The sequence below is a fragment of the Thamnophis elegans genome, chromosome 1 (assembly GCF_009769535.1).
Source record: "Thamnophis elegans isolate rThaEle1 chromosome 1, rThaEle1.pri, whole genome shotgun sequence".
NCBI classification, from domain to species: domain Eukaryota; kingdom Metazoa; phylum Chordata; class Lepidosauria; order Squamata; family Colubridae; genus Thamnophis; species Thamnophis elegans.
In genome coordinates, this window is record NC_045541.1 from 140,684,701 (window position 1) to 140,710,799 (window position 26,099).

At 35.9% G+C, this 26,099-nt stretch overlaps 1 protein-coding gene across 1 annotated transcript in view; it reads right to left on the minus strand.

The window, feature by feature from the left end:
• Window positions 1-15,934: 15,934 nt before the first annotated feature.
• FBLN5 (fibulin 5) overlaps window positions 15,935-26,099 on the minus strand; it is a 50,794-nt gene continuing 40,629 nt past the window's right edge. The window contains exons 8-11 of the mRNA XM_032236280.1: window positions 25,296-25,415; window positions 19,722-19,848; window positions 17,588-17,780; window positions 15,935-16,409 (exon numbers count right to left, since the gene is read on the minus strand). Of these exons, the coding sequence (XP_032092171.1) occupies window positions 16,248-16,409; window positions 17,588-17,780; window positions 19,722-19,848; window positions 25,296-25,415 (602 nt within the window). The 3' untranslated portion in view covers window positions 15,935-16,247. The remainder of the gene's footprint in view (window positions 16,410-17,587; window positions 17,781-19,721; window positions 19,849-25,295; window positions 25,416-26,099) is intronic.

A 26,099-nucleotide genomic window follows, 5' to 3' on the forward strand; every position in this document is an offset into this window, starting at 1 on the left:
TGCTATATCGGGCTGCCCTTAAAAAGCATCTGGACACTTAAGTAGGCAGCGATGGGGACACTTAAAACAACACATGTTACACTCTTGCTCTTCGTTTTTGGGTCCAATTCAAGATGCTGTTTTTGACCTTTAAAACCGTACATGACTTGGGGTTTTGTGACTGACTGCTTCATGCCAATTACATCAACACCAACAAAAGAGGCATGTTTTAGGGCCCATCTGTTAGGGAATTAGACTTGGTGGGCTAAGCAGACGTCTTTTCCCTGCTGTAGTGCTCGCCTTATGGAATACTTTCCTCCCTGAGATGAGGTCAGATCCAGGGGTGGGTTCCGGCAGACACTACTGCCGGTTCGCTCATTTGGGCACTGTGGCACACACTTACATTGTTCTGCACATGCACAGAATTTAAAAACAATATGGCACCCCCCACCGGTGCTGGCCGGAAAACCAGTTAAGGGTTAAGTTAAGACTGCTAAACCACTACCAGTTCGGCTGAACCAGTCCAAACCAGTAGAAATCCACCACTGGTCAGCTCCATCCCTATTTTCTTTCCAAAAGTCCTTCCAGAGTAGGCTTTGTCATTGGGATTTAGAGCTTGAGGTGGTTCTATTATTGTTCTTTTTCCCCCTCTATCACTCCTTTCTCCCCCTCCCTTCCATCTCACCCTCCTTCCGATCCTCTCTCCCACCCTCTCTACCCCTCCCTCTTCTTTTCCTCTACTCCCCCCTTCGGTGTATTTCTACTATCTATCGATATACTCAGCTTCTTATTTTTATGCTAAAATTAAAAAAGCAACAGTATACAAGTGCAATCATGTTACTTTAAAATCTGGCACATACTATATTTCCCCCCTCCCCCCCTCCCCCCTCTGACCCCACCTCCCTTCCCCCCTCCCGACTTCCCAGAGCCCGTACACAGTATAGCTTTTTATCAAACACAGTCTAAGATGTATTAAAACCAAGAAAGTTAGGAAAAAAAATAATAAAGAAAAAGAAAAAGGGAAAAGAAAAAAGAAAGAGAGGAAAAAAAGTCAGCAAAATCTCTGCGTTGAACTCAGCTTCTTACCATTACACAAACTTTAAGCAGTTTACATTGTTCCTAATCTTAATTGTTTGATTACCTGCAGGATTTCCCCAGAAGTTATTTATTGATTCAGCTTTTGCCTGTACTCTTCTCTAGCTAGGGGCCTTATCTCTTTATCTAAGTATCTGTCTGTTTCTAAACCCTTAATTTTGTCCCCTTTGTGCCTCCTTCCTCTATAACACAATTTGGATACATTTCAAATTTTTCTTTTGGTATCCTCTTCCAACTCTTATCGTTTTGGCCCTTGTTTATGTCTACATATATATATATATATTGTATTCATCAGTACTCCTCTCATATATGCTTTACTTACATCTCCTACAAATTCCCTGAATATACCCTTATTCATATTCAGAACAAAGTATTCAGATAGCAATTTTTTACGATCATTAATATACTTTTCATATCAAAATAAACTCCCATTCGACCTCCAAGACTTTCTTGCCTGCACTACCCTTCCCAATTCCGTCCAGACTGGGTTATGATCCAAGAGAACCCTTGCTGCAATCTTTGTCTTCTTCACCCTAAAAGATAAATCATTAGTGATTTGTATAAAATTCAAAGTTATCCATCAAGTCTTTTTCCCTTCTAGAATTAGGTCTAATGCGATATATCTTCCAAGGGGATCTGCTTCAGTTCACTCAGCCTTAATGTCTTTTCTTAAGTATACAACTATACCATTTTTCTTTTGCGTAGCAGAGGTCACAAAATATTGACCAAGTTCAAGGTTGAACAGATATTTTGGATCAATTAATTTAATATGAATTTCTTGCAGACAAGTTATATCGTTCTTGAACTGTTTGAGATAGTAAAATATTTTCTTTCTCTTCTGTAAAAAGTTCAGACATAACTCCTTGATCAATGGCCGATGATTATTGAGGTTGTTGCATTCTGCCTTGTTTTCCCATTCGTCTGGTAGTCGTACGGCTAGGTCCTTGTTCTCTGGTCCCTTGCCCTTCCGGAAGGAAGAAATGGTGCTTTCTGTCTGGTAGTTGTGTGATTTGCTGTTTATCTTGTCCTTCTCGTAGTCTTTCTCCAGATCCAGATGATTCAGGGTGTCCCACCTTCAGGGTCTTGTGATAGAAATCTCGGGCTTCCCATACAGAGTTCAGACGATACTTTTGCTTATCAAATGTAATTATAATACCAAATGGCACATCCCATCTATACTGTATCTGACGGTTTCTGAGTTCTTCCACTAGAAAAGCATAATCTCTCCTGGCTATTAGCATTTGGGGTGGTATTTCTTTCAAGACAATCAAGTCCTGTCCGCCAATTTGTAGCCTGGTATTATAAGACTCTTGTAGTATCACGTTTCTAGACTCTCTTGTAGTAAAATATATAATTACATCTTGAGGAAGTTGTCTCTGTTTTGCCGCCCAAGAGTTAATGCGATAAATTTTTTCGATCTGCCAGTCAAAGTTGATCCCCGGTCTTCCCACCAGACGATTAAAGGCCTCTGAGAAAATCTGCTTCAAGTTCTCCTGTTCGTCTTCACGCAGCCCCCTGACTCTTAATGCAAGCTCCATCTGTTTGTAGTGTATCATAACAATTTGTTTTTCTACGTTTTCAACTTTTTGTTGCATCACTTCAATTTTGGATGTCAAGTTAGTGTTGGCTTCCTCAAGAACCTCTAGCTTATCTTCCATTCCAGCAACATATTCTGTCAATACAGTTACAAGTCCCACCATATCGTCCTTTGTTTTGGCAATCCTAGTATCAAGCTTATCACATAAGTCTGCATTAAGTTTCTTTATCTCCTCTCTAAATTCTCTAAGAGTCTCAAAAAAAAATTCTTTCGTTAGCAAATCTCCAGTAGGGGGTGTAGAGGGTGAGAGCTGCAACTTTGTGCCAAGTGCGTGAGGTGTATTCCTAAAAGGACGTCTCCCCGACTTTGATTTTGATGCCATTATTTCTTTTCTTCAAACAATTATTCAACAATTATTCAAACTCTGCTGGCTCATTGTGTAGCTTGCGAGAGAAGAAAGTATTAAGTCCCCCCTTTATTTGTTCTTAGAAGTTTTTCACCTCCCTTTTTGCAGAGAGTTTACGGAAGGTTTCAAAAGACTGGCATTACACCAAAACAGTTCGGCAAAAAAAACCTCTGTTTGGAATGTCTCTATATTAGCAAAGAGTCTTTGAAAACTTTTAGAGGTTGATAAGAAAGAATCTTCAGAGAAGTGGAGCTAATTAATTAGTGGGAGGCTATTCCTTTGATTCTTTGCCAAGGAAATAGGAATGTACCATTATTGCAAATGCGGAAGCTACAGAATCGCCATCTTGGGAGCAGTTGCACAAAGGAAACTTTTATAAAACTGAAGCTAGGATTTTTTCTAGAAAAAGCAAATAAAGTTCTCAGGTACGGGCTCTGCTTGTATTAGTTTCAGATAAATGTCTCAAAAATTGTCCTAAGAGGGGTTTCTTTGCCTTGTGCTGTTGAAACAACCGAGATTTCTGGCCGGAGATATGACTCAGCTTTGGTTGTCTCCCCACTTCTGTTCGCAGCAAAAAAAAAAAGCTGCAAACTTCAAAGAAAGCTCTTACCAGCTGGATCTCTCTCTTCAATCTTCTTGCCTGAAGAATGAGATATCTGCTAGGTGTTTAAGCAGATAACGAACCCGAAATCTGGGGGCAGCTCAATTAAGCCGCCACCAACGGCAAAGTCCTGCCCCGGAAGCCTATTATTGTTAACATCAACTCTTTGCCTAATATTTGTTTTTTAGTTTTCTGTATTTTAAGTTTTTAATAATAACTGTTATTTATTTATTTATTTATTTATTTATTGTTTTTAGCCTTATATATCACCCAAATTCACTTGTTTGTATAAATTTGATGAATCAATAAACAGGTATCTAATAAACTTAAGATAAAATGATTAAATATAACCCCATTTGCAATAGGATTGCAACCCAAACAGAGATAAGCACCATACATTAGGATATCTTAGCACTCAAAGTTTTGTGGGCACACGATATAATTATAATGACAGTGTAATTAAATGGCAATAACCATTCTATAATCACAAGTCTTTTTCCTATCTTTGTGTGAAAAATAAGAAAATAAAAATAAGAAAATAAAATAACATTTTGCTGTTTTTACCTTTATAAGCCCTCCAGAGTCACTTATGGGAAATGGGCAATTATATAAATCATAAAGTGCAAATTTTTGTTTATTTTTTCTAAAGTAACTTTCAGAGTAACAAAAGTAGGCCTTTGAGCTTTTGTGATTCTGTTACATCATCCTGCTGCATCCTGAAATGATAACTTTGCTTTCTCCTATTTTTTTTAAGACCTTGTCATATTTCTTATCTTTCAGATGAGTTTCAGTCTCAGGCCTCATTATGTGGCAATGGACTCCATCCTTGACAAATAATATGACCCACAATAAGGAAGACAAGTGACAAAAATAGTATTGTAAAATAGAGATGGTTGTTGCAAGGTACTTGGAACTAATTCCTTTCTTGTTTCATCAATTTCCATTTGAGACATATAGTATGGGCGTATATGGTTATATGAAAAAAATGCCACATGTTTTCTATGTGGCTTCAAGACGTTTCATGACTGAAATTTTCATTGCTGAAAATAATTGAGTTGCTTCTCTAAAGTGCATCTAAACCTAGAATTGATGCTATTTCAATACTTTTTAATATTTATTGGGGTAAGGGATGATGCTGAAGGAGCTGGAAGTACTATTGTGAGGAAAAACAAATGCTATGCCAATGTTGCACAGGTGTTTCCTAAAGTTGTGAAGAGAATTGCCAAATTTTGGTTAATTTGAAAAGGCTCAGCATTTAAAGCTTTGAATTGTGATGTGCAGTACTTCAGATTGGACGACAAATAGAATTGAGTAATACAACAAATAGAATTGAGTAATACACTTCACCGATCAACACAGCCTTAAGTCGTATCTTTTAGTAGGCTGTCATGCCACTAGTGCATCTCAGGAGGGCACCCTAAGGGGTTACCCAAAGGGTTCAAGATACTGTACTTTGATTTCTGTGTACTGAAAATCTTTTGTGAATACATGCCTTCATTAATTACAATCTACTGTCACTTTTGTGAACTTCTGCCATAAGCTAGTTCTTGAACATAAAGTTGAATGTGTGGAGAGATTAGATTAATATTAGTTCTAAGCCATCTTACTTATTGAAAGACTGAACTATTATTTTGATTTTAATTTGGAAAGATGATACAACTGCAAATCATGTTATTACAAGAGAAATGCTTCATTTGTAAGATTGTATTAACTGCCATTTATGGTAAAATAGATTTAACTATTATTTAGAATTCTGTTTTGTTTTTTGGATATATGTGCCAAATGGTGTTTATATGAGCAACAAAACTATTAAGGGAATTTTATCTGTCTGAACATTTGTCCAAGTTTTATACAATGGGATAATTAAAATAATTTTGATTCATGCAACTGAATTAAAAATCATTTATATTTTATTATAAAACTAGACAATCTCCTTTGCCTGATGGTTCTGTAAGATTTCCAGCAGAGCTACAGACATGCAAATTACACATTTATTAACCTCCTTTTTTAATTGACATTAGGCAATGAACAAAACAATTCTCAAAACAAACTAATGTGATTGGTTAATTTGTTTGTGTGTGTGTGTGTGTGTGTCTTTCATAAACAGTTATATTTGGGATTAATTTTGCTTCTATTGCTTTCAGTGTTTGGTAGCATTGAAGTAAACTATGTTTTCGTCCTGTCTATGATACTAGGAACAGAATCTGCTCTATCAGTAAGATATAGTAGTTTAACTGCTTGTTATACAATAGGGATTTGCTGCAGTTATTTTCACCTGTCATATCAGAGGATATTGTTTGATACATTTTCACAGAACAGTGATCCCACAATGCAAAGGAAACATATTTGTAAAGTATATTAAACTGTGTGGCTATGTAATTACACATATTTCAGCAATAAAAATAAAATTCATAAAGCAATTCAGGTGTCTCCAAAATTATTTTTTTAAATACCGTACATGGATTTGTTTATTGCAGAACAGTAATGGTTCTATGTAAATTCAGACCAAGTATTGTTTCTGTATAGCAATGATTATATGAAATGTATGATATATTCTGATCAAGGCTTCCCAAGAGCATGAAGCAAACTCTCGTCCTGACAAAAAACCCTTTTATTAATTTACTGTGAATTCTTGTCATTTACATCCAGCAAAGTCTTTTAAGAGAGGACTTACATTCACTGACCTTACCTGGCTTGGAGAGCTGACAGGTGGATATCTGCAAAACTTGACAAGGAGCCTCTGAGAGGCACAAACCAATTAAGCAAACTAATTGTCTCCTGCAAACTCTACTCCCCCTTCGCTTCTCTTTTATTTCCTCTGGGAGGGGTCATTCATGGTCCACCTGTGGCGTTACTCCCAAGTTGACCCCTGTTCCTTAGCTGTTCCCTTCGTCTGGCAACTCTGTGCATGCGCACACTGGAAACAGGCTCCAGCTGTTCGTCTGCCTCACTGATGTCTGACTCTGAAGGCAGCTGATAACTGACATATGGCTCTGGCCGCCTCTCTGCCTCTGACACAGGCAGAATCTTCCCCAGACTCCAGGACTGGCCCATGGTTCTTCCCAACCTCCACACTGTCTGAAACTACTGCTAGCTCTGCTGGCTGCTGGTAGGCCACAACATGATGTTTGTAGACAGCTTTGTGCACAGACAGGTCTAAAGACATAAATCAGCAGGGCATTATACTTAAAAAATATTGCTGATCTCTGAGAAATTCAGAGGTGTGTGGCCAATGATTTGGTCCTAGTTTTGAGCACTTACAAAATTGGCTTCATGTAACACTTGGTTAGGGCATCATCGAGCCACAGTAAAGAACTGGACTACTTTCAGATTTGAAAGCCAAGGTATTTTATACTGTTCTATATAATGAGCACGTTACCTCATTTTTAATCTCTGAAGGACATTTAATATATCACATTTGGACCATACAAAAAGCTGTTACATGTACACTTTGAAGAATGTTTGTATTTTGACTCTGAATGTTGATTTTAAAAAAATTGTCAGCAGTTAGTTTTGCACTGATGGAGTAGCAAGACTGGACAATACAATTCCGATTGTATTGTAGTTTAATTATTATTATTATGGTTCATCACATAGTCAGCCAGGTATTTATATTGGATTTGGCATTTTTATCCACCTATTGAGTCTTTCCAAAGGACCAGGGATAAGCAGATGTTGGTGTAATTGCAAAGCTGCCTTTTGCAATTGACTGGTGGTGATTTTGTCAAACCAATGGTGTTTAAATAGTTTTTCAGTTGCTGCCCTAACTCCCAGCAACTTCTTTCAATTCACTGTTTAAAACTGAATCGCAACACAAATATATAAAGTGTTGCATATTAATAGCATGTTATCTACCTATCATGCTAAATATACAGAGAAATAGATCTATAATTGAGGCTCATAAATAAGAGGTGGTAGTCAGCATAAATAAGAGGAGGTATTCTGGAGAACTGGTAACGGAAATTTTGAGTAGTTCGGAGAACCAGTAAATGCCACCTCTGACTGCCCCTGCCCCCATCTATTCTCTGCTTTCCAAGTCCGATCCAAGGCAGATCAGAATGGGGATTTTGCACTAACCTTCCCCTGGAGTGGGTAGGGAATGGAGATTTTACAGTATCTTTCCCCTGCCACACCCACCAAGCCACGCCCACCAAGCCATGCCGACAGAACTGGTAGTAAAAAAAATTGAATTCCACCACTGTCATAGATGTGTTGCTTTTATAAAAACTTTATGATTTAAGCTATAGGATTATTTTCTATTTTCATTTTCCCATTTCCTTTTTTTAAAAAATGTCTTAATTGTAATGTTCCTGAAATGTAATAAAATAGAATAGCATTTTAAAAAGGATTTGTTCGCCAGTTGATTAGGTTCTTAAAATATTCATTTAGAACATGATGGTTCAAACATGACAAATGCAACTTCAAAGATATTAACTTAATTATCTTTTGATCATTAACAAATAATACCTTTTCAAATCCGCCAACATCATATTGCCTGAAGGTGTCTTTCTGTTGAAATTATTCTGATGCCTGGCTAGCAATGCCTTATTTTTATTCTCAGGCATGAGAAGGCATTCATTTCACAGCAGCTTAGAGATCAACTTGACTTTCAGTGCATGCCTGCCATATGCAAAATGACAGGAGAAGTTGAAATATTCCCTCCACCAGATTCAGAAAGCAATTTTGTGGCACACATCTTTAAGCACTTAATTGACTTCTCATTGCCTGATTTTCAGCCCTTCATATGTTCTAGTTATTTATTTACCAGTACCTGTCCTTGTTCCAACAAACTTGTGTACTCAGATGATGTGTTTCAACTGGTATTTTCATATGAACTGGGAAGGAACTAGATAATTACCTATGAAGGTCTTTGTAACATTATCATCTGAACTAGGAAGGATTACATTCAATACAGAGCAGTTCCGTGGTACTCATCATTAATTGGTTCTGAGTACCAAAAACAATGAGTACCAAACAAATTTTTCTGTTAAGGAATAATGTAGTGAGTCAAAGGCAGCCAAAACTACACGTTCTAGCGTGTGCATTGAGTACTAAACAAATAATGAGTACCAGGACAAAAATGTTCATGTCAAAATGAGTGGAGTACCAAACTCGATGAGTTTCAAAGCAATTGAGTACCACGATACCACTGTATTTTATACAGCAAATACACTGTATTTTATACAGTATCTAATATATAGTTAAATAAGGTAGATAAAGCATGAATAGTGTAGCTTCTGGAATTCTTTCCAATGTTAACAGTAGCCATAGGAATTTTCTGGAAATGTCATTGTTTTTCCTGTTTATAAAAGAAGGAAGGTATTGTCTATCATATGATTTTAATGACAGGGAATTGTAAGTTAATTTTTGATGCATTGTTATATTGCCATTTATTGTTGATTTTTATATGTTACCTAGTGTCATTTGAGTGAAGTAGCATAGAAGTTCTCATAATCAAAAACTCTAAACATCCATACAAATTACTCTGTATGCGCCAAAATAAAATTAATATATGAAATAACTTCCCTAAAAGAAGCCACTGTAGCACATCACCATATCATATAAATCCATGTTGGATCAATTAACAAATAAGAGAAAAATACATATAAGGCAATAATATTTGTTGAATTAATTGTAATGTTAAATGAATAGAAATATGAAGGATAAGTGGTAGTGGCCTTTCATTGGTATTTATTAATTAGATGTTCCAGTTGCATATTCCATGTCTCTTTATACTTTTGAGTATTTAATTTATCATATTGTGACAGCTATTTATAAACAGTTATTATTTTATAAAGACCATGTTAATATATTGAGACCCAACGTGGCTTATTTAATGCATAAAGTAAAGGCCCAGAGACCATAAGTATGGTTAGATTAACCTTCCTCAACCAGAACCACTTCAGATGTGCAATTCCCAGAATAATTTGGGCTAAAAATTATTATTATCCAGTATATTATTATTTATATATTTATTTGTATCCCAACTTTTATTATTTTTTAACTTTATTATTTTTACAAATAACTCAAGGCGGGGAACTTATCCAATATATCTTCCACCTCCTATTTTCTCCACAGAACTGAAGAACCTTCTTGTGTGAGAAGCAAAATGTCTTCAAAGAAAAACCAGAAAGTCCAATTGCCTCTTGAAAAAAAATATGGATCTTTGGAACAACCATGACCTGGATGACTGAGAGTCTCCATAGATATTTTCCTCATAGCAACCCTGTCTCGAAGATTGAGGGTGACTGGGTTAGAGGCTAAACTACATTCCAATATACCCCATAAAACTTTATAGAACATTCCAGTAGAGAAAAATACTCCGAGAAAAATCTGTCATGTAGATCAACTTGAAATGTTTTCCTGTGTAAGTACAATACAATCTGAAAAAAAAAATGAAGTAACTAATGGATAGAAAATTTCAGAAAATGTGCTTGAAATTTATAAATTTCATTACTTTCTTAATCTATAGACTGCATAAAATTATTTAAGATTACTTGAAGCCTGAATGACCAGAGGACATAATTCAAGCTGAATGACTATTGGCCAAGAAAATTAATCCTGAAGTTCCTGAAAAGCAAGTCTCATGTATTTAGTGGACTTTTTAAAAGTGGTAAGTTGTCTCTGAAGTAAATTGTCTCTGCAATTATTGTTAATAAATTCTCTACTTATTCTGATGTAAATCCTACTATCGTATATAGAGCTTACTCCAGAGGTGGGTTGTTCCTGGTTCGGCCCGGTTCAGCAAAACTAGTAGTGGCAGCAGCGGGAGGCTCCACCAAATACCCGGATGCTTCTGTGCATGCGCAGAAGTGTTGCACGCGTACAAGCGAAGCAGTAGTAAACTGGTTAGCAACCCACCACTGGCTTACTCCCAGATAAACAGTATTCAGGTTGATTGTGACTAAATTAATACATCGAGATATCAATCTATGGTTATCATTTAACATCTTCAAACAACAACTGCTTATCTCTTATCCTTGGGAAGGATTTGATAGGCAGATAAAAATGCCAAATCCAGACTAAACATCTGGATGATTGCAACAAACCATAAATAAGGCAGCAGCAATAAGTGAACAAGAATGAGGAAATAGGGAAGAGGGTCCTAGGTTCTGGGAGAAGGCCTGCATGGAATGTAGAAGCAGGTATAAAAATTTTCAATTCATAAATAAAAGACAAATTATAGTGTTATTTGGAGACACAACTTCAGAAAAGGAAACGTACATTTGAAGCTCAAGCAAGCTAATCTATGTTACAGTAATAATATATTCAACTAGACTTCTAGAATTGTCATAATTCATTTAGCATAACATTGCTTTTGTCTGTACATATTTGGAGCACTTTATCTGGTCTTAATCACCCAGTTAATTCTACTATCCATTTGGTGCTTAGGAACACTTAACACTAATAAATAGATTCTCTTTTCTTATGAAGAATATATGGGGGAAGAGCAGATGCATTCTAGCATAAATAAATAAAATGAAACAATATGAGTCACATTAAGACCTAGTTTGTTCAACATGACAAGCAATGTTATAGTTTGATTTGTTCTTTGTAATCTGTAATTTGTGATTTAGTTTGTTGGCATCTAGCCAATTAAAGTTTATTTATCAGACCAGCAAACCATGTCATTTACCTGCTATGTTAATGTGTATGGATTGCATGCATTCAATATGTGTGACTGCAGCTGTACTATCTGCCATTCTTTCATCAGATCTACACTTTATGATGATAGTCTAATAAACTAATGAGATAAGAGTATTACGACAGCAGTTGTCATAAAAGGCAGGCAAGAAAATAAATGTGACTAAACTGGTTAGCAAAAGGACAACCAGGAAGAAGAACAAAAGATGACTGAGAATCATGCTGGACTAGGCTTTGGAGCTGCTTGAAGCATTGTTTGTTCCTACTCTACTTGGGCTGAAGAGTAACAGAGTTGCCTGAATGCCGCAAAGTAGTAGAGAAAGGAAATGGTAATCTGCACCAAAGGTCCACATTCTGGAAGACAATTGAAGATAATGGTCTGCCAGTCTGAGATATTGCCAACCAAGTTAATGGTTTCACTTAACTCTACAGGTGATAGAAAGAAGAGTTGGAAATAGCTGTCTGCTGTAGAGTCATAATGGTGACTTGGGAGGAAAAGGATTAAATTTGCAATACTGGTACAGATAGCAATAAATCACTCCTGGATTCCTATTCCTTTATGGCTGAAACAGAAGAATGGATGAAGGAAAATACTGATTTAACTGTCTGATTATAATACCGTATTTCCCTGAAATAAGTGCTTGGCCTTATTGTTTTTGAGGTACAGGAGGCGGTGAGCATAGACACCTCATGGCTGCTGCTGTGTTGCAATATTTTTGGGGAGGGATTATTTTAGGGGGAGGGATTATTTTACCACATGCACTCAAAAGCCAGATTGGTCTTATTATCCGGGGAGGTCTTATTTTCAGGGTAACTGTACTATTTATTTATTTATTGATTAATTTCTGCCTTTATTATGGCAAACATATAATTAATCATTCGTACTTAAAGACAAAACCAACATGTTCCTGTCTCTTTGTGATTCACCTGAGTGGTTTTGTGCCAGTCACTCTCAGCTCAACCCACATCAGAAGGTTATCTGAGTGCCTGACTCAGTTTGCTGGTTTGCGTAATGTATTTAACCTCAGCAACGTATGGAAAAGTAACAATTTATGGCTGGCTAATCCTATTTTTTTTTCCAAATAAAATAATCAATTAATATTCAATTACCCAACTCTGTTTTTCTGTAATAATAAAATGAAAAGAAACAATTGGTAGCAAAGAAGGAAGAATTTACCTTGTATCTCTACAATAGTAACCAAGTAGCACAATCTACTGATAAATTCTGCTGGAAACTTACAGCAATGTGTGAGAACCACCCAGAAGCAAAAGCATGTCTTCAGGCATAGTTTATTTACTTAATAATTTCCATATATTTCAGCAGGGTTTTCTCCGGTTAATAATTTCCTCAGCACATTTTTTCATAGAAGTATTTTGCCATTAATATTGGCTTTTTACACAGCAAAGAAAAAGTATTTCTGACCCTTTGCGTCGAAGCAACACTGACACAGTTGCATTGCTTCATCATATAATGCACTGGAAATATTTTTTTTTCCTTTTGTGGGTGAGGTGGAGCAGGAAATAAAATCATTTCAGTAAAGCACTAGTAGATGGTCATTTGATTGTTATTAACCAATAGTACAAAAGTACCCATCCAGAAAATGGACAATCAAATAACTATTACACATTTTTCCAGATGCACATGTAAAATAACTGTTTTGGACATAAGCGAAAAGACAGTTCAGCATTATATGCATGAGCAACAGTAAAACTTTGGAATACGTTTTTGGAACTTTGATAAGAGAAAAAAATGTTCTCAAGCCTTTCCTTGAACAGGCAAGGAAGCTATTCATGATCTTCACATAGTCTGACATAATTATAATTATTTGAAAGAAGTTATCCAAGGTTTGCTGCTGTTTTAGAGCCCAAACTTCGATAAGTTGCCAAATATAATTTCCCTTTTTAAAAAATCTGCACATCTTTTTTTTTTACTTTTAATAAAAGTTTAAACAACTTATAAATTAAGCACAGCTATACTAGGAATAGAACCTCTTATGTGATCAGAACATTCAGAAATATATAGTCCCTTAGTGAACTTGTATGTTCACAATTTGGTTCTGAACAATATTTTTTTCTTCCAGAAAACCTGGTGAAACCAGTGAAAAATTAAAACAATTAAAAATAAAAATACAGGTTTTATTTTTAAAAAATCAGTGTATTGTTTGAGCTATTGAAAGTATTACAAAGCATACGTGCTAAAAAGCAACTCTTAAAAATACATGTTGAGCAAATGACAGAATTGCTACTATGATTGTTTTGATTTTTACTCCTATAAATAAATGTTCCCTAAATATGTGTGCAAATGCAATCACAACTATGATCCCAAATCCCAGGACAGGTGCAATCAGCTTTTTAAAAAATCTAACTCTTACTGAGCTTCTGTTGAAATTTGGACCACATACATTATTTTGAATATGCATTGAGAAATCAGAGTTAGCATAGCTAGTTAGTGTTCCTTAATCCTATGTAATCCATAGTGGCAATCTTAAAAATGTTCATAATATAGTAAAGTATGAAGTAATTCATGTATTGGAATACCTAAGAGATAAACTATTCCTATATATAAAAGAGCTGTAAAAGAGCTAGTTTGGTTTACTGCTAAAACTCTGAACAGTGAAATCTAGCCACACCTTAGGAACAGAGCCAACTGGATGACTTGGCTTCACTTATTGGCCACATAGTCCAAAAGGTGTTTTTCAAAAGGCTAATGGTGGAAAGAATATAAATATAAGAATATAAATCCTTCCATTCCTCACCATTCAGTCAGAATCGAAGAAGCTTGTTGGATGAGAAGCGAAATGTTTTCAAGGAAAGAACCAAGAAAGTCCAGTTGCCTTTTGAAAAGACTCTTTGGGACAAACATGACGTGGTTGACTAAGAATCTCCAGAGACATTATTGACCACATGATTAATAACCGCAGTGATTCACTTAATGACCACGGTATGATCATAAAATTGGGCCCAGTCATTAGATGACTGCTTTATAATTGCACCAATTTAGAATGAATATTCTGGTCCAATTGTGGTCTTAAATCCAGGACTACCTATATGTTTTAATGTAATGTCTGCAGATAGACATCGGGTAACAACAATAATTGGGATGAGGAAGTCCATCACTAACCAACACGGTTATAAAGTGTGTCACCTGGCATTTCCATGTGAGGTCATTAGGCAAATTCTGTGTTTGTTATGATGTCACATGGTTACCATTTGTGACCTGCTGGTTTCCCCATTGATTTTGCTTGCAAGAAACCAGAAATATGGTTGCAAATGGCAATCACATGACTACAGGACATGTCATGCAGTCATGTGATTGCATATAGTGTCATAATTGCAAGCTAGTTGCCAAGCTATAGCACTTAAGACTTATATACTGCTTCACAGTGCTTTACAGCTCTCTCTAAGTTGTTTATAGAATCAGCATATTTTAGTGAAGGATGGAAGGCTGAGTCAACCTCAAACTCCAGACTGTGGGCAGAGTTAGCCTGCAATACTGTATTCTAACCACTGCATTCCCAGGCCAGCACCCAAATTGTGAACATGTGACACACACACACACACGAGATGCCACGACAGGTGCAACTTTAAGGACCATCTGTAAGTTGCCCCATTCAAAACTTTCATAAATTGCTGAATTAAAACTGTTGCTGAATGGGTGGCTATTAATCAAGGACTATCTGTATATAGAACATAGGTCACTGAATACAGCACATCTAGTTTTTTAATATGCAGAAAAAGCAATCTTTTTCAAGGTCAAACCACTAGTCAATTGAATGGCTGTGGCTGTTACTTGAGGCATTACATTAGGTTTTGCCATTCTACTTCCTGAGGTCTTTAATTAGAAAGAATGGGGACTAAGCTAGGAACGTATATACTCTCTTATTAAGCCATCCTTATTACTAGCCTGGGTATCTTTTTTCTTGAATTACAGATGCAAGTCTTTTCCTATGCAGAAAAAAAGAAGAGTAATATAAAATAAGAATAATAAAATTATGTTAGAGTTGCTAAAATGACCTGTAAATGTGGATTTTTTTTCTGTTGACTTCATATTGAGCTATGATTACGCAGCAGTGGGCTGCTTGGAGGCTATTAAGGAAATGAGCCTGGAATAGATAATGAAAAGATAAGCCTCCTTTTGAGTAAATATTTTAAAGTATGTCATTAAGTTACATGCGTACTATCCATAATGGCCAAAGAATTATTTTATGTGTGCCTGAAGTGATTTTTAAAAAAATCTGTTAAAGTTGACAATTAAGCTTGACATGCCATCTATGTTGTTTGAAAAAGCTGTTTTTGAAAATTATTTCTATTTTAAGAACAGGCTGCCTAGAGTGTAAGTGGGTATAGAAGTAGGAGCACAAAGTTCTCTTAAGCAGTCGTATTAGCTGTGGTTGGTTTAGATTCTAGTTAAGATCTCCAGGCAGTCAATTCCATGGCTCAGAAGTAAGAAAGGGGAAAAGTATAAAGCAAAGCCAATAAGGAATTATTCCCCCTGAATCAGACCCAAGCTTCTTTGAGAGAGAGAGAGAGAGCAGCTGATGCTTTCCTGGTCCCACAAGCATTTTTACTTGTTTTTCTTTCATTTTTAGAAAACAGAACAGTAGAAGCTAACTTTTCCCAGTTTCTCTAGTGTCTTGGCTAAACAGCGTTGCCATTACAGTGAAAATCTTCACAGTTTTTAAAGCTTTTAATCACACTTTAGAAAAAGTTTGGAAAGGAAGACCAAAGTATCTAAACACTCATGAGCAAAATAAAATAAAATAACTCTATGGAATCCACTGATAATTCAAAGCACAGGTGTCTTTAAACCACAAGAGGTATTGTCCAGTTATTGTAATATGAACCATTGTAACATGTTTTAATACTAATATCAGGTTGGATTGTTAGAAGAATTGACTCCTGAGAAAAAAAAATGTTTAGGCAGAAAAGGGTCCATTTTCAGCTGCTGCTGTGGTAGTTTTAAAAAAAGCAATGCCCGTCTAGGTTTAGAAGGGATATTGTGATACATAAATCCTCAGTCGAATGACAGAACTTCCTCTGAAATTGATGACAGTGTTAACCGTGACCATCTCCAGGTCCAACACCATATCACGTGGCCCCTTCAGAGGACGGGTCATCACAAGAGTGGCACTGATAGGTCCAGTTTGCTGCATGGAGAAAGCCAAGGAAAAATGTTGAAGCACTTCAAGCATAGGATGCGGCCAAAAGCTGTCTTCTTAAATATATGTAACAAATCATGGCTCTGTTATGGAATATTTATTTTTGTTGGTGTCTGGAGGCTGTGACCATAATCACTATGAAGAACACTTATAGCAGATCTGTGCCAAACCAGAGTGTGGTGTTGGTACTGAGCTAGAATGTGGTTGGGGGAAAGAGGATTGCATCTGAACTGAGTCCTGCACCAGCAGTTTGCACTGAAACCAAGTTGCCATTTCACTTCTATGGATCTAGTGTTGGATAAATGTGTGAATGCAAAGAACTGTGACTCACACTGACTACTGCTTTTTCTGGTTCCTTTTTTTATTGTCTTTATTTGCTGACTGCTACTAATGTTCTGCAAGAATTGGAGTAGCAAATAGGATGGATATTTCCCTGCCTTGTGGGGAAGGAACAGATTGGGGAAATAGCTCAAAAGAAAAGAGGCAGAGGTCAATGGAGGATCATATTTATTTAATAACTGATTATTTAAACAACTGATTTTTCATCTGATTTGGTTCCCAGTAGCTGCAAACACAAAATGAAATATTAGAGCCAGTCTTGGTTTCCAGGGAGTGTATAAATTTAGTTTCAAAGAAATAGGTGTCTGAATTGTTCCCTTGCTTCTTTCCTTCTTTCACTGATGGAAGCATTTGAGAGGGTGGAAATTGCTTTGTCAAAGGCCACTTAAAATTACATCCCCATCTAGCCCTTCATAGTTTGCTGGGGGGAAAGACTTTAATTCACTGTGTCAAGTTCTGGAGAAAATTAAGACTCTCTCTTCTGCATCACTGCCTATTCTAAAGTGCTCAAAAATAAAATGAGTAAGGTGGAAATTCCATCTAATTAACACCATTTTCCCAATTAGCATATAGCTCCCTGAAAAAGTCACAAACAGGTTGTTGTAGAGGTAACATACATGTTATCTCCAGTACTTGCTGAATAAAGACAACTCTGGCTGTGAATGTCTGAAAATGTCTTTTTCTTTATCTCAGGTAATGGCATTCATCTAGTGTTCTTTATAATATGAATATTTTTGTGATTTTACTGTTTAAACAGTAACCTTAAAATAATACAGATTATTTTGAAAAGAAGACGATGAAAGGGTCTATTCGTAAATCTCACTCACCCGCATATAGAATTCTCTGCCTTCATTTCCTGATTTAATCTGAAAGATGTAATAAGCACCAGGATAGCGAGAGGTTGCTTGCATCTGAAATACATCAGCGGGCACAGTACGTCCTGATACATCCATGTCTCTGTACAAGATGGTGAATGGCTGGTCTCTACAGCTAGGGTTTTCAGTCGGACATATACAATGACTGATTGAACAAAAAGAAGAATACTATTATTATTGACTATGGTTGCATAGTTAGCCAAATGTCTAGGTGGCACTTGACATTTTTGTCCATCTATCAACTTACAAGAATGTGGTATATTTTTACTATGGTTTTAATAAAACTTAACAAATGTATTATGGTGCATTATGGTGAACTGTTATATCAGCAATAATTTCATACTTTTATTGTTTTTGCTGTTATGATCAAATTAATATAAGCAAATAAGGATGCTACTTTCTTTGTTGCTGAACAGCAAACACATGAGTGCTATTTTTATGCTGAGATAGTTAAATCTTGATGTATCTGTTTGGATGTTTTAATATTTTATTTTGTATTTTATTGATCTACACATTTTGCAAATGGCCCAAAGATTTGTTGTTGGTGGTGGTTATTGTTATTAGAGTATTGTGTTGTTACATTATCCAGGAGATCACAATGCTATTGCAGAATAGTAGTTTGGCTACCAATTTACCAGCTCTGTTGTGACACATGCTTATGCACTTCCTATGGTACACCACAAGAAGGCAAGCTGGCTTCATATCAGAAAGAAAGATAAACCGCTTCTGAGCATCACCCAAGGCCCCTTTCCTTCCCTGGAGCTGCCTTGCAAATGGCGTCACAACCGGGAAGATTCAGATCCAGCAGGAATTTGACTGTCTGCACAAAGCACCAACTCATCTCTCCACCAAAGTGGTATCTATTTATCTACTATTTATCTACTCACATATAACATGCTTTCAAAATGCTAGGTGGACAGAAGTTGAGGCAAGTGATGGAAGTTCACCCCATCTCGCCACAAAGTGTTAGTACTTGAACCACTGAAGCAAAGTGTCAATAAGCTACTAAGCTACCACGCCTCTCAAAGGCTTGGTCAGTGGATGATGTGAAAATATAAAGAATAATATTAAGAGTAAAATATTGCAGAACATAAAAGGATAGTTTTCATTTCAAAAATAAGATGACAATCCTTGTTATAATGTAACATATATGATAAAAAATGAAAGTAAAAAAGCTTATCAGGTTTATTCCATAACTTATTTAATTTGGTCTGCACGAATTATTTGAGCATAAATTATTGTCAAAATATTTAGTGTTGAATTTATAACTCTAAATTCAGGCATAAATCATTGCCTGAAGAAACATTTTAAAAATGTTATTTTCCATTTCTTTTGTTTCTCTAGGTGTTTAATTATGTATATGAAACTGCACTTTTAACATTGAAAAGAGATAACAGACGACTTGTTGGGCCTTTAACAGAGGTGGGTGATAAGCAATATATTAATAAAATTATTACAAAATATCACTAATTAAAAACTGAATTGTAAAGGCAATTTTATATATTACAGGAGAACATGATTATGGTAAATGCTCATTGTTTCTTAAGCACTTCTTCTATTTCACTTGTAAATAGGTGAGTATTCTGCCATCTGGTGACCCAATAAAGAACTATTTTATAAATTTTTATTATTGAATATTTTCATTCTGAGAGGAGAAAACTTGAAGGAATGAGCTTAGAATGAAACTATGGAAAATTACAAACCATGCTGACAAGTATTTTCTATATTTGAAAATGCTAGTTTAGAAAGATGTGCATATCATAAAAACTGCATTTTTAGCTATTTGGTATTTCATATGTTAAACAGCAAGAAACTGGATTTGAAAATGACTATGCACTGAACAATACAAGCCTTGATATCTTTAGGAAATAAATATTTTCAGTCATTGGTCAATTTCACATTAAGTTCATCTCTCAAAAATAATAAAAGAAAACATTCTAAAATCAAGATTGAATAGGATTAACTACCAAAAATAGGAAGTGCAATTTGAAAAGTAACCAATTTGAAAAGTAACCACATTATACTGTACAATGTACTTCCTGGAGAACATGATTGCCCTAATTTTTTTTATTAATATATTACTCACTTTTCATTGATCCGGATATAAGGATCATCACATCTTACTGGGTCTAGGCATTTGAATCCTCCTTGGACATTAAAACATGTTTGCTGCACGTTACAAGTGTGATTCCCAACTTCACATTCATTAACATCTAAAACAAAGAAAAAAACAGAAAACATGGCATTGTAATAAATGTATTAGTGCACATTGTTCATTCATAATATAAACAAAAGTTTTTAAAAACTTGTAGGGTTGACCCCAGTGGTGGGATTCAAATTTTTTTACTACTGGTTCTGTGGCCGTGGCGAGGCTTGGTGGGCGTGGCTTGGTGGGTGTGGCAGGGGAAGGATACTGTAAAATCTCCATTCCCTCCCCACTCCAGGGGAAGGTTACTGCAGAATCCCCATTCCCTCCTGATCAACTGAGACTCGGGAGACAGAGAATAGATGGAGGCAGGGCCAGCCAGAGGTGGTGTTTACCAGTTCCCTGAACTACTCAAAATCTCCGCTATCGGTTCTCCAGAACTGGTCAGAACCTGCTCAATACCATCTGTAGTTGAGCCCATAGGATGAAAGACTGGGGTCTCCCACTTCTGGGTCTGCATATTCTGGCCCTGCCTTCCTGGCTTTGAATAGCAGCCTGGTGATTTGGACTGCCAGTTCATACCCTGCAGTGTCTTACTTACAATCTCCCTTTAATCCCTTAATTCTTAAAGACTGCAGAAATTCAGTATTGGAAATAAAACAACTGTAATGCAACATTCAGATCACAGTGATTTATTACACTTTGCTTATTCTTTGCACTGAGCAAGATTATAAATTGCTGTAGAAAAGCTGTAAGATTCCTGGTTAAAACATTAATCTATTTCTATGGAATAAAATAGACTCTTGAAATAGATATTTTCCTACTTCATTCTACTCATTCTACCTGGATTAATCCTTTTCCTGGAAACCAATAAGTTAATTCCATGGCAAACTAGGGAACGCCACTGATTTATGGCTTGGTCTAGCAACATCTCTTGAATATGCTTCCTTCCATGATGTCCCAAATTTCCAAAAAGCCCCAAAATTCATGAATCCAACAAAGAGGAGGCAACTCTTGTGTGTGTGTGTGTGTGTGTGTGTGTGTGTGTGTGTGTCTGCCTGCCTGAGTCTCATAGTTTGTAGTCTGAATATTTGCCATAAAGGCTGGGAGGTTTTACATGACTAAGGTTTATGACTGCATAATTTGCAACAGTCCTATCAGATAGTCCCCTTCCATAATATGACATTTAGTATGTTTAATGGAGTCTTTTCCAAACCATTATTCAATGTTTGGTGGTCTTGGACATATTGGGTTTTAATTCCTGCTTTCAGTTAACAATGATAGCAATATCATCTGATATAAATCTAACACAGCTGTGGAGAGTAACAGATAGGGATATTGGAAATGGATCATGAAAATTTGGACTTGAATCTCATCACTACGAAGCTCACTGGGCATCCTTAGGGAGCTTATGTACCCACAACTTCATCCATGTTTCCATTATGCATAATATTGAAGAATGAAGCTTTCTGATGTGTGAGAACAATAACTGAACAATGATCACTACAGCAGATTTTATAAGAAGAATTTAAAAAAATGCTTTCTCTGAGTTTGTTTAGGAAGTAAGGCAGAAGATCAGCACTTAGCTGCATTTGTTTGTGTGGAAAGTGGAAGCTGGGCTTGGCCAGATGCAAGGCATTGCAAGATGAGGCAAGGTGAGATCGGCAGAGGAGCCTGGAAGAGCCAACAACCTGAACATTGCTAGCCAATTGATGTAAAGATAGTTTGTCTCCACAGTGCACCAAGGATAGGTGCGCAAGCACCAAATGGAATCAATTAGCAATCTAGGCTGTCGGGACTGCATTGTATCTAGTATATGTAGACTTCCCTGACATTGCGTGCCATGCGCTAAATAAATAAATAAAACAATCTCTTAAATAATGAGCAATCAGAGGGATAAAGAGAGAATATAGATCTTTATTTTTTATCTACCACCTGTTGCTCACCTGTGATTTGTAGGTCATGTGCCATTGGATTTGGATTTCCAATACAAAAGGCACTGAATGAACACAGTTTTACTTTTGATTTTGAGATTTCTAACAAGGTTACTTAACATTGGTTACAAAAAAAACCCCACATAACTTCTTTCACTTCTGATAATTTTTCAGAGTAGTACATTTAAAACAAAATCATCACTCTTGTCTTTAACAAACTAAAACAAAAATCCTTTTTTTCTTGCTAATTGCCATTGACAGGCATTGGGAACTAATAATTGAAATATGTTTAAAGGTAAAAGTTCCCCCGCACATGTGTACCAGTCATTTCTGGCTCTAGGGAGGGTGCTCATCTCTCTTTCTAAGCTGAAGAGCCAGCGCTGTCCGAAGATGTCTCCGTAGTCATGTGGCTGGCATGAATAAACACCCAAGATGCACGGAACACTGTTACCTTCCCACCAAAGTGGTCCCTATTTTTCTACATTTTTTACATGCTTTCAAATTGCTAGGTTGGCAAAAGCTGGGACAAGTAATGGGAGCGGCGCTAGGCATTTGAACCGCTGAACTGCAAACATTGTGATTGACAAGCTCAGCATTTTAGCCACTGAGCCACTGTGTCCCTGAAATATGTTTAGTGGCTTTTATAGCCAAAGTAGATCTAGGATCAGCCTACTTCACAATGTTCATCTGTGCAGGATAACCAACACTTTGTATACGTGAAATATTCTTCACAGAAAAGAGAACGTATCACTGGAAGAATGAAACCTTATAGAGGTTTAATGAAATGAAATATTAAGAAACCCAAGTGGACCTTGCTTCCTCTTGGGGAAAACTATAGCATAATTTGTGAAATATCTCATCTACTGCACAGTTCTTGAAATATATTTTGCAGTTTGTAAGTTAGTATATTTTTGGCAAAAGGAATTAACTTTTGGCTGATTATTATATGTTGGAATGCACCAAATGGGAGAGATATATTCATAATTATTACATGTACTGTAGATAAGATAGAAACTGACAAGGCCAATCTTATATGTAGAAATAATAAACATAACACAAACCACTTTGAAATCTCTACAAAATGTACTAAGTTTTTAATTGTATGGGCTTTTTGTCACAGTTTCTAGGAAGATACTTGAAAAGTTTTGAAGGCATCACTTGGACATGATTTTATTATAAAGAGAAGAATTTAGGAGAGAAGACTATCAAGCATCAAAAAAGGATCCCTGCTTTTGTAATTTGACTACTAATGAGTAAATTGTATAATTCATTATGCCTCCTCTTATGTTTGGGGCCTCTTTCAACCAGTCTGTCAATATAACCAGTTGAGTTTATGGAGACTTGCAGTAGTTAACCTCTAATGGCTGGTTGATCTTTGTGATGTGAGCTCACTCGAGTTCATTCCATATTATTGCATATTATGAATGTGAGTTCATAATATAGTACTACAGTAAGTAAGGATAGGCTTTGTGATGGTTTTTCTCACCTAAATTTTATTGTCTGTGTGGATGTCAGATGTACTTTGGAAAAGCCGAAACAATTATCCAAGGGGACTTTACAATTCATGTTGGGGACTGCCGTAATTATTCAATGAGTGATTACAATGCTTTCTTCTCTGCCTCCTTTGCATCTGCAAAGAGCAATCCAATATTGCTGTTCCACACATTGCTAAGGATCTTCTCCATCAATATTTTGAGGGAGGGAGCTGGAATAGATTGTGAGCAATTAATAATATTCTTTGCAGGTAAGTTAACTAGCTCTGCCTATCTTGGATATCTTATTTTATTTATTTAGTTAGTTAGTTTGTCACTCATGTACAAGATGATAGGAATAAGAATAAACATAAATAAGAACATGGGAAACAAGTACAAATAAATGGGAACAGTAGGACAGGAACGTTAGGCACACTGGTGCACGTATGCACACCCCTACTTACCATTTAGGATTGGGGTTAGATCAACAGTAGACAGTTTAAGGTCAATTAGGGGGGTTTGTGGATGGTTTGAGGATCTTAGGAAAAATCATGCAGATATAACTTTGGCAGATGTGTACGTTTATATATTTGTTTAATTTTCCAGTTTGTAGGGGTAAATAGGAGGCGTGGAAAGGTGAGGGCAATTACCTGTTGATCTTTTCCTTTTCTAGGTGGGTTTCACCATAAATTAATAACTTATCTATTTATCCAAGCCCTCTATTGGTTTCTTTATTTTCTTTTTATTACATGCCCTAATTACTGTTATTATTTTTTATTAATTTGTTTTTGGTGTTTTAGTCATTTCAGAGTTTTTCTGTTTCTATTGCAATTTCCCCCTTTTTAGCATAATCTTTTGATAATTTCTTCAAGTTTTTAAATGAAAAGTAGTATAGAAATGCAGCAAATAATTATATTAAAAATAAGCATTTAGTACATATAGGTTTCATTAAAAATGTTATTTTTCATTTAGGAACTCAAAGCAGTATGCATCACACTTCCCCTATGTTTTTCCATAATATTTAATTTTTTATTTAATTTATCAAATTTCTACACCATCTCTTGTAATAATAAATCCTGTGAAGTAGATTTGGCTGAGAGAGGGTGACTGGCCTCACAATCTTGATAGGTGCACTACATCTTCCAAACTACATTAAACCTGGGTTTACCCATTTCTAGCTCAACACTTTAATTACTATACAAGACTGGCTCTCATTTAACATTTGATCAAAGCCTGCACATAAAAAAAATAAAATAAAAACAACAAAAACAGATGGAACTTTGATTAAGCCATGGTAGCTGACACCTTGACCTTTTAACCATAGCCTGCAGATATCCCTGATAGAAACTGAGTTTTCACTACAAGTCTTATACTATCCTTTCTCAGTTTGGATATAAATGTATAAACAATTGGTTGTCTGTAAATCTACTTATTTGTGTTGCATTAGCTACGCCAATTGTATTGCTTTTTGGAGGAAGAAAGGCAACAAGCTTAAGCATCTTGGCCTCTTCCTAAATATGAAGTAGAAAATTTATGAACTACTGGTATGGTACACTCACATGAAGGATATGTACCGAATAATCTTATATGTATACTCAGCTTAAACTCAGCAAACAAACAAAAACTACTGAAAAGGAAATTGTGTTATAAAAGCTTAGTTCTGCCAAGTAAGTCAATCAACAGTTCTTTTGAAATGTGCTCCCTGGATGCACAAAGAAAAGTTTTGCAGCCACAAAATACTTGCAGAATGTTTAAAAAATCCTCTGTTAGTAAATAAGAATGCAATTAGTATAGAATCAGTTTTCTCCATAAAAACCTTCCCCATTGCAAAATATGATGCAATATACAATATGTGTAGAAAAGTATTAGGTAAACTTTAGCTGCTCTGGAAAATAGTTGGTTAGCCAGAAAATCCATTAACATTTCTCATTTAGTTATGCTTCAGTGGTATTGTGTAATAGCTTTCAATTCTATCTTTTTGTAATGAAGTTTGCAACATCTGATTCCCTTATGCATTACTATTATTTCTACTATTTACAGAAGAGTAACTACTGACTTATTTGCCCTCTAATTATATTTAAAAGACAAAGTATATGGAATATTCTTACCCTGACATCGAGTGTCCTCAACAAGAACGTAGCCAGACGGGCAGAAACAGTAGTAACTCCCTGGCTGATTAACACATTCATGCTGGCAGAGAAATTCTGAGAAACTGCATTCATCCATATCTACAAATGTAAGAATATGAAAAAAGCTCATTCTTGATAGAAATGCTATTACTTGTTATCTAAAATTGCTATTAGTTAATAGGGATTAAAGCTCCTGAAAAATCATTGTAAGGATGCTTCATAACTGCTTGGATTGGAGTCAGGCTCATAGAAAACAAGAAAGTACCATGTAATCTTAGATAAGCCTGCAAGAAGAAATAACTTTCCATGTTCTATCAGTCTTGATTGTGCATTTGTCCACATCATATTCCTCATCATACAGTATAGTATAATTTCCTAACATACTAATTTTAATCTTCCTAATTATTTTTCTTTTTTCTGCTTACAGAATTCATTCAGAAATAAATTCACAATCTGTTCAAATATTGTCTATTCATATCGTCTATTTGTGATTCACAGGTTTTCTAAAACTCTCTCTCTCCTGGAAGAGGGATTCTGTTTTGTATAAATTATTCTGTAAAACAGGCTTCCATAACTTGGTACCTTCCTAATGTGCCATTGCTAGCTGGTAATTCTTGCAACTTAATTTTCAGCAAATCTGGACTATAACATATTGGAAAAGTCACAAAAATCTTGTGAACATAAATAATTCAATGTCATTTCTACAAAGGGCTACTCAAGTAAAGAATTTTGCAATGTTGTGATGATTATGCAATCTTCACAAAGTTTGATGGAATCCAGATG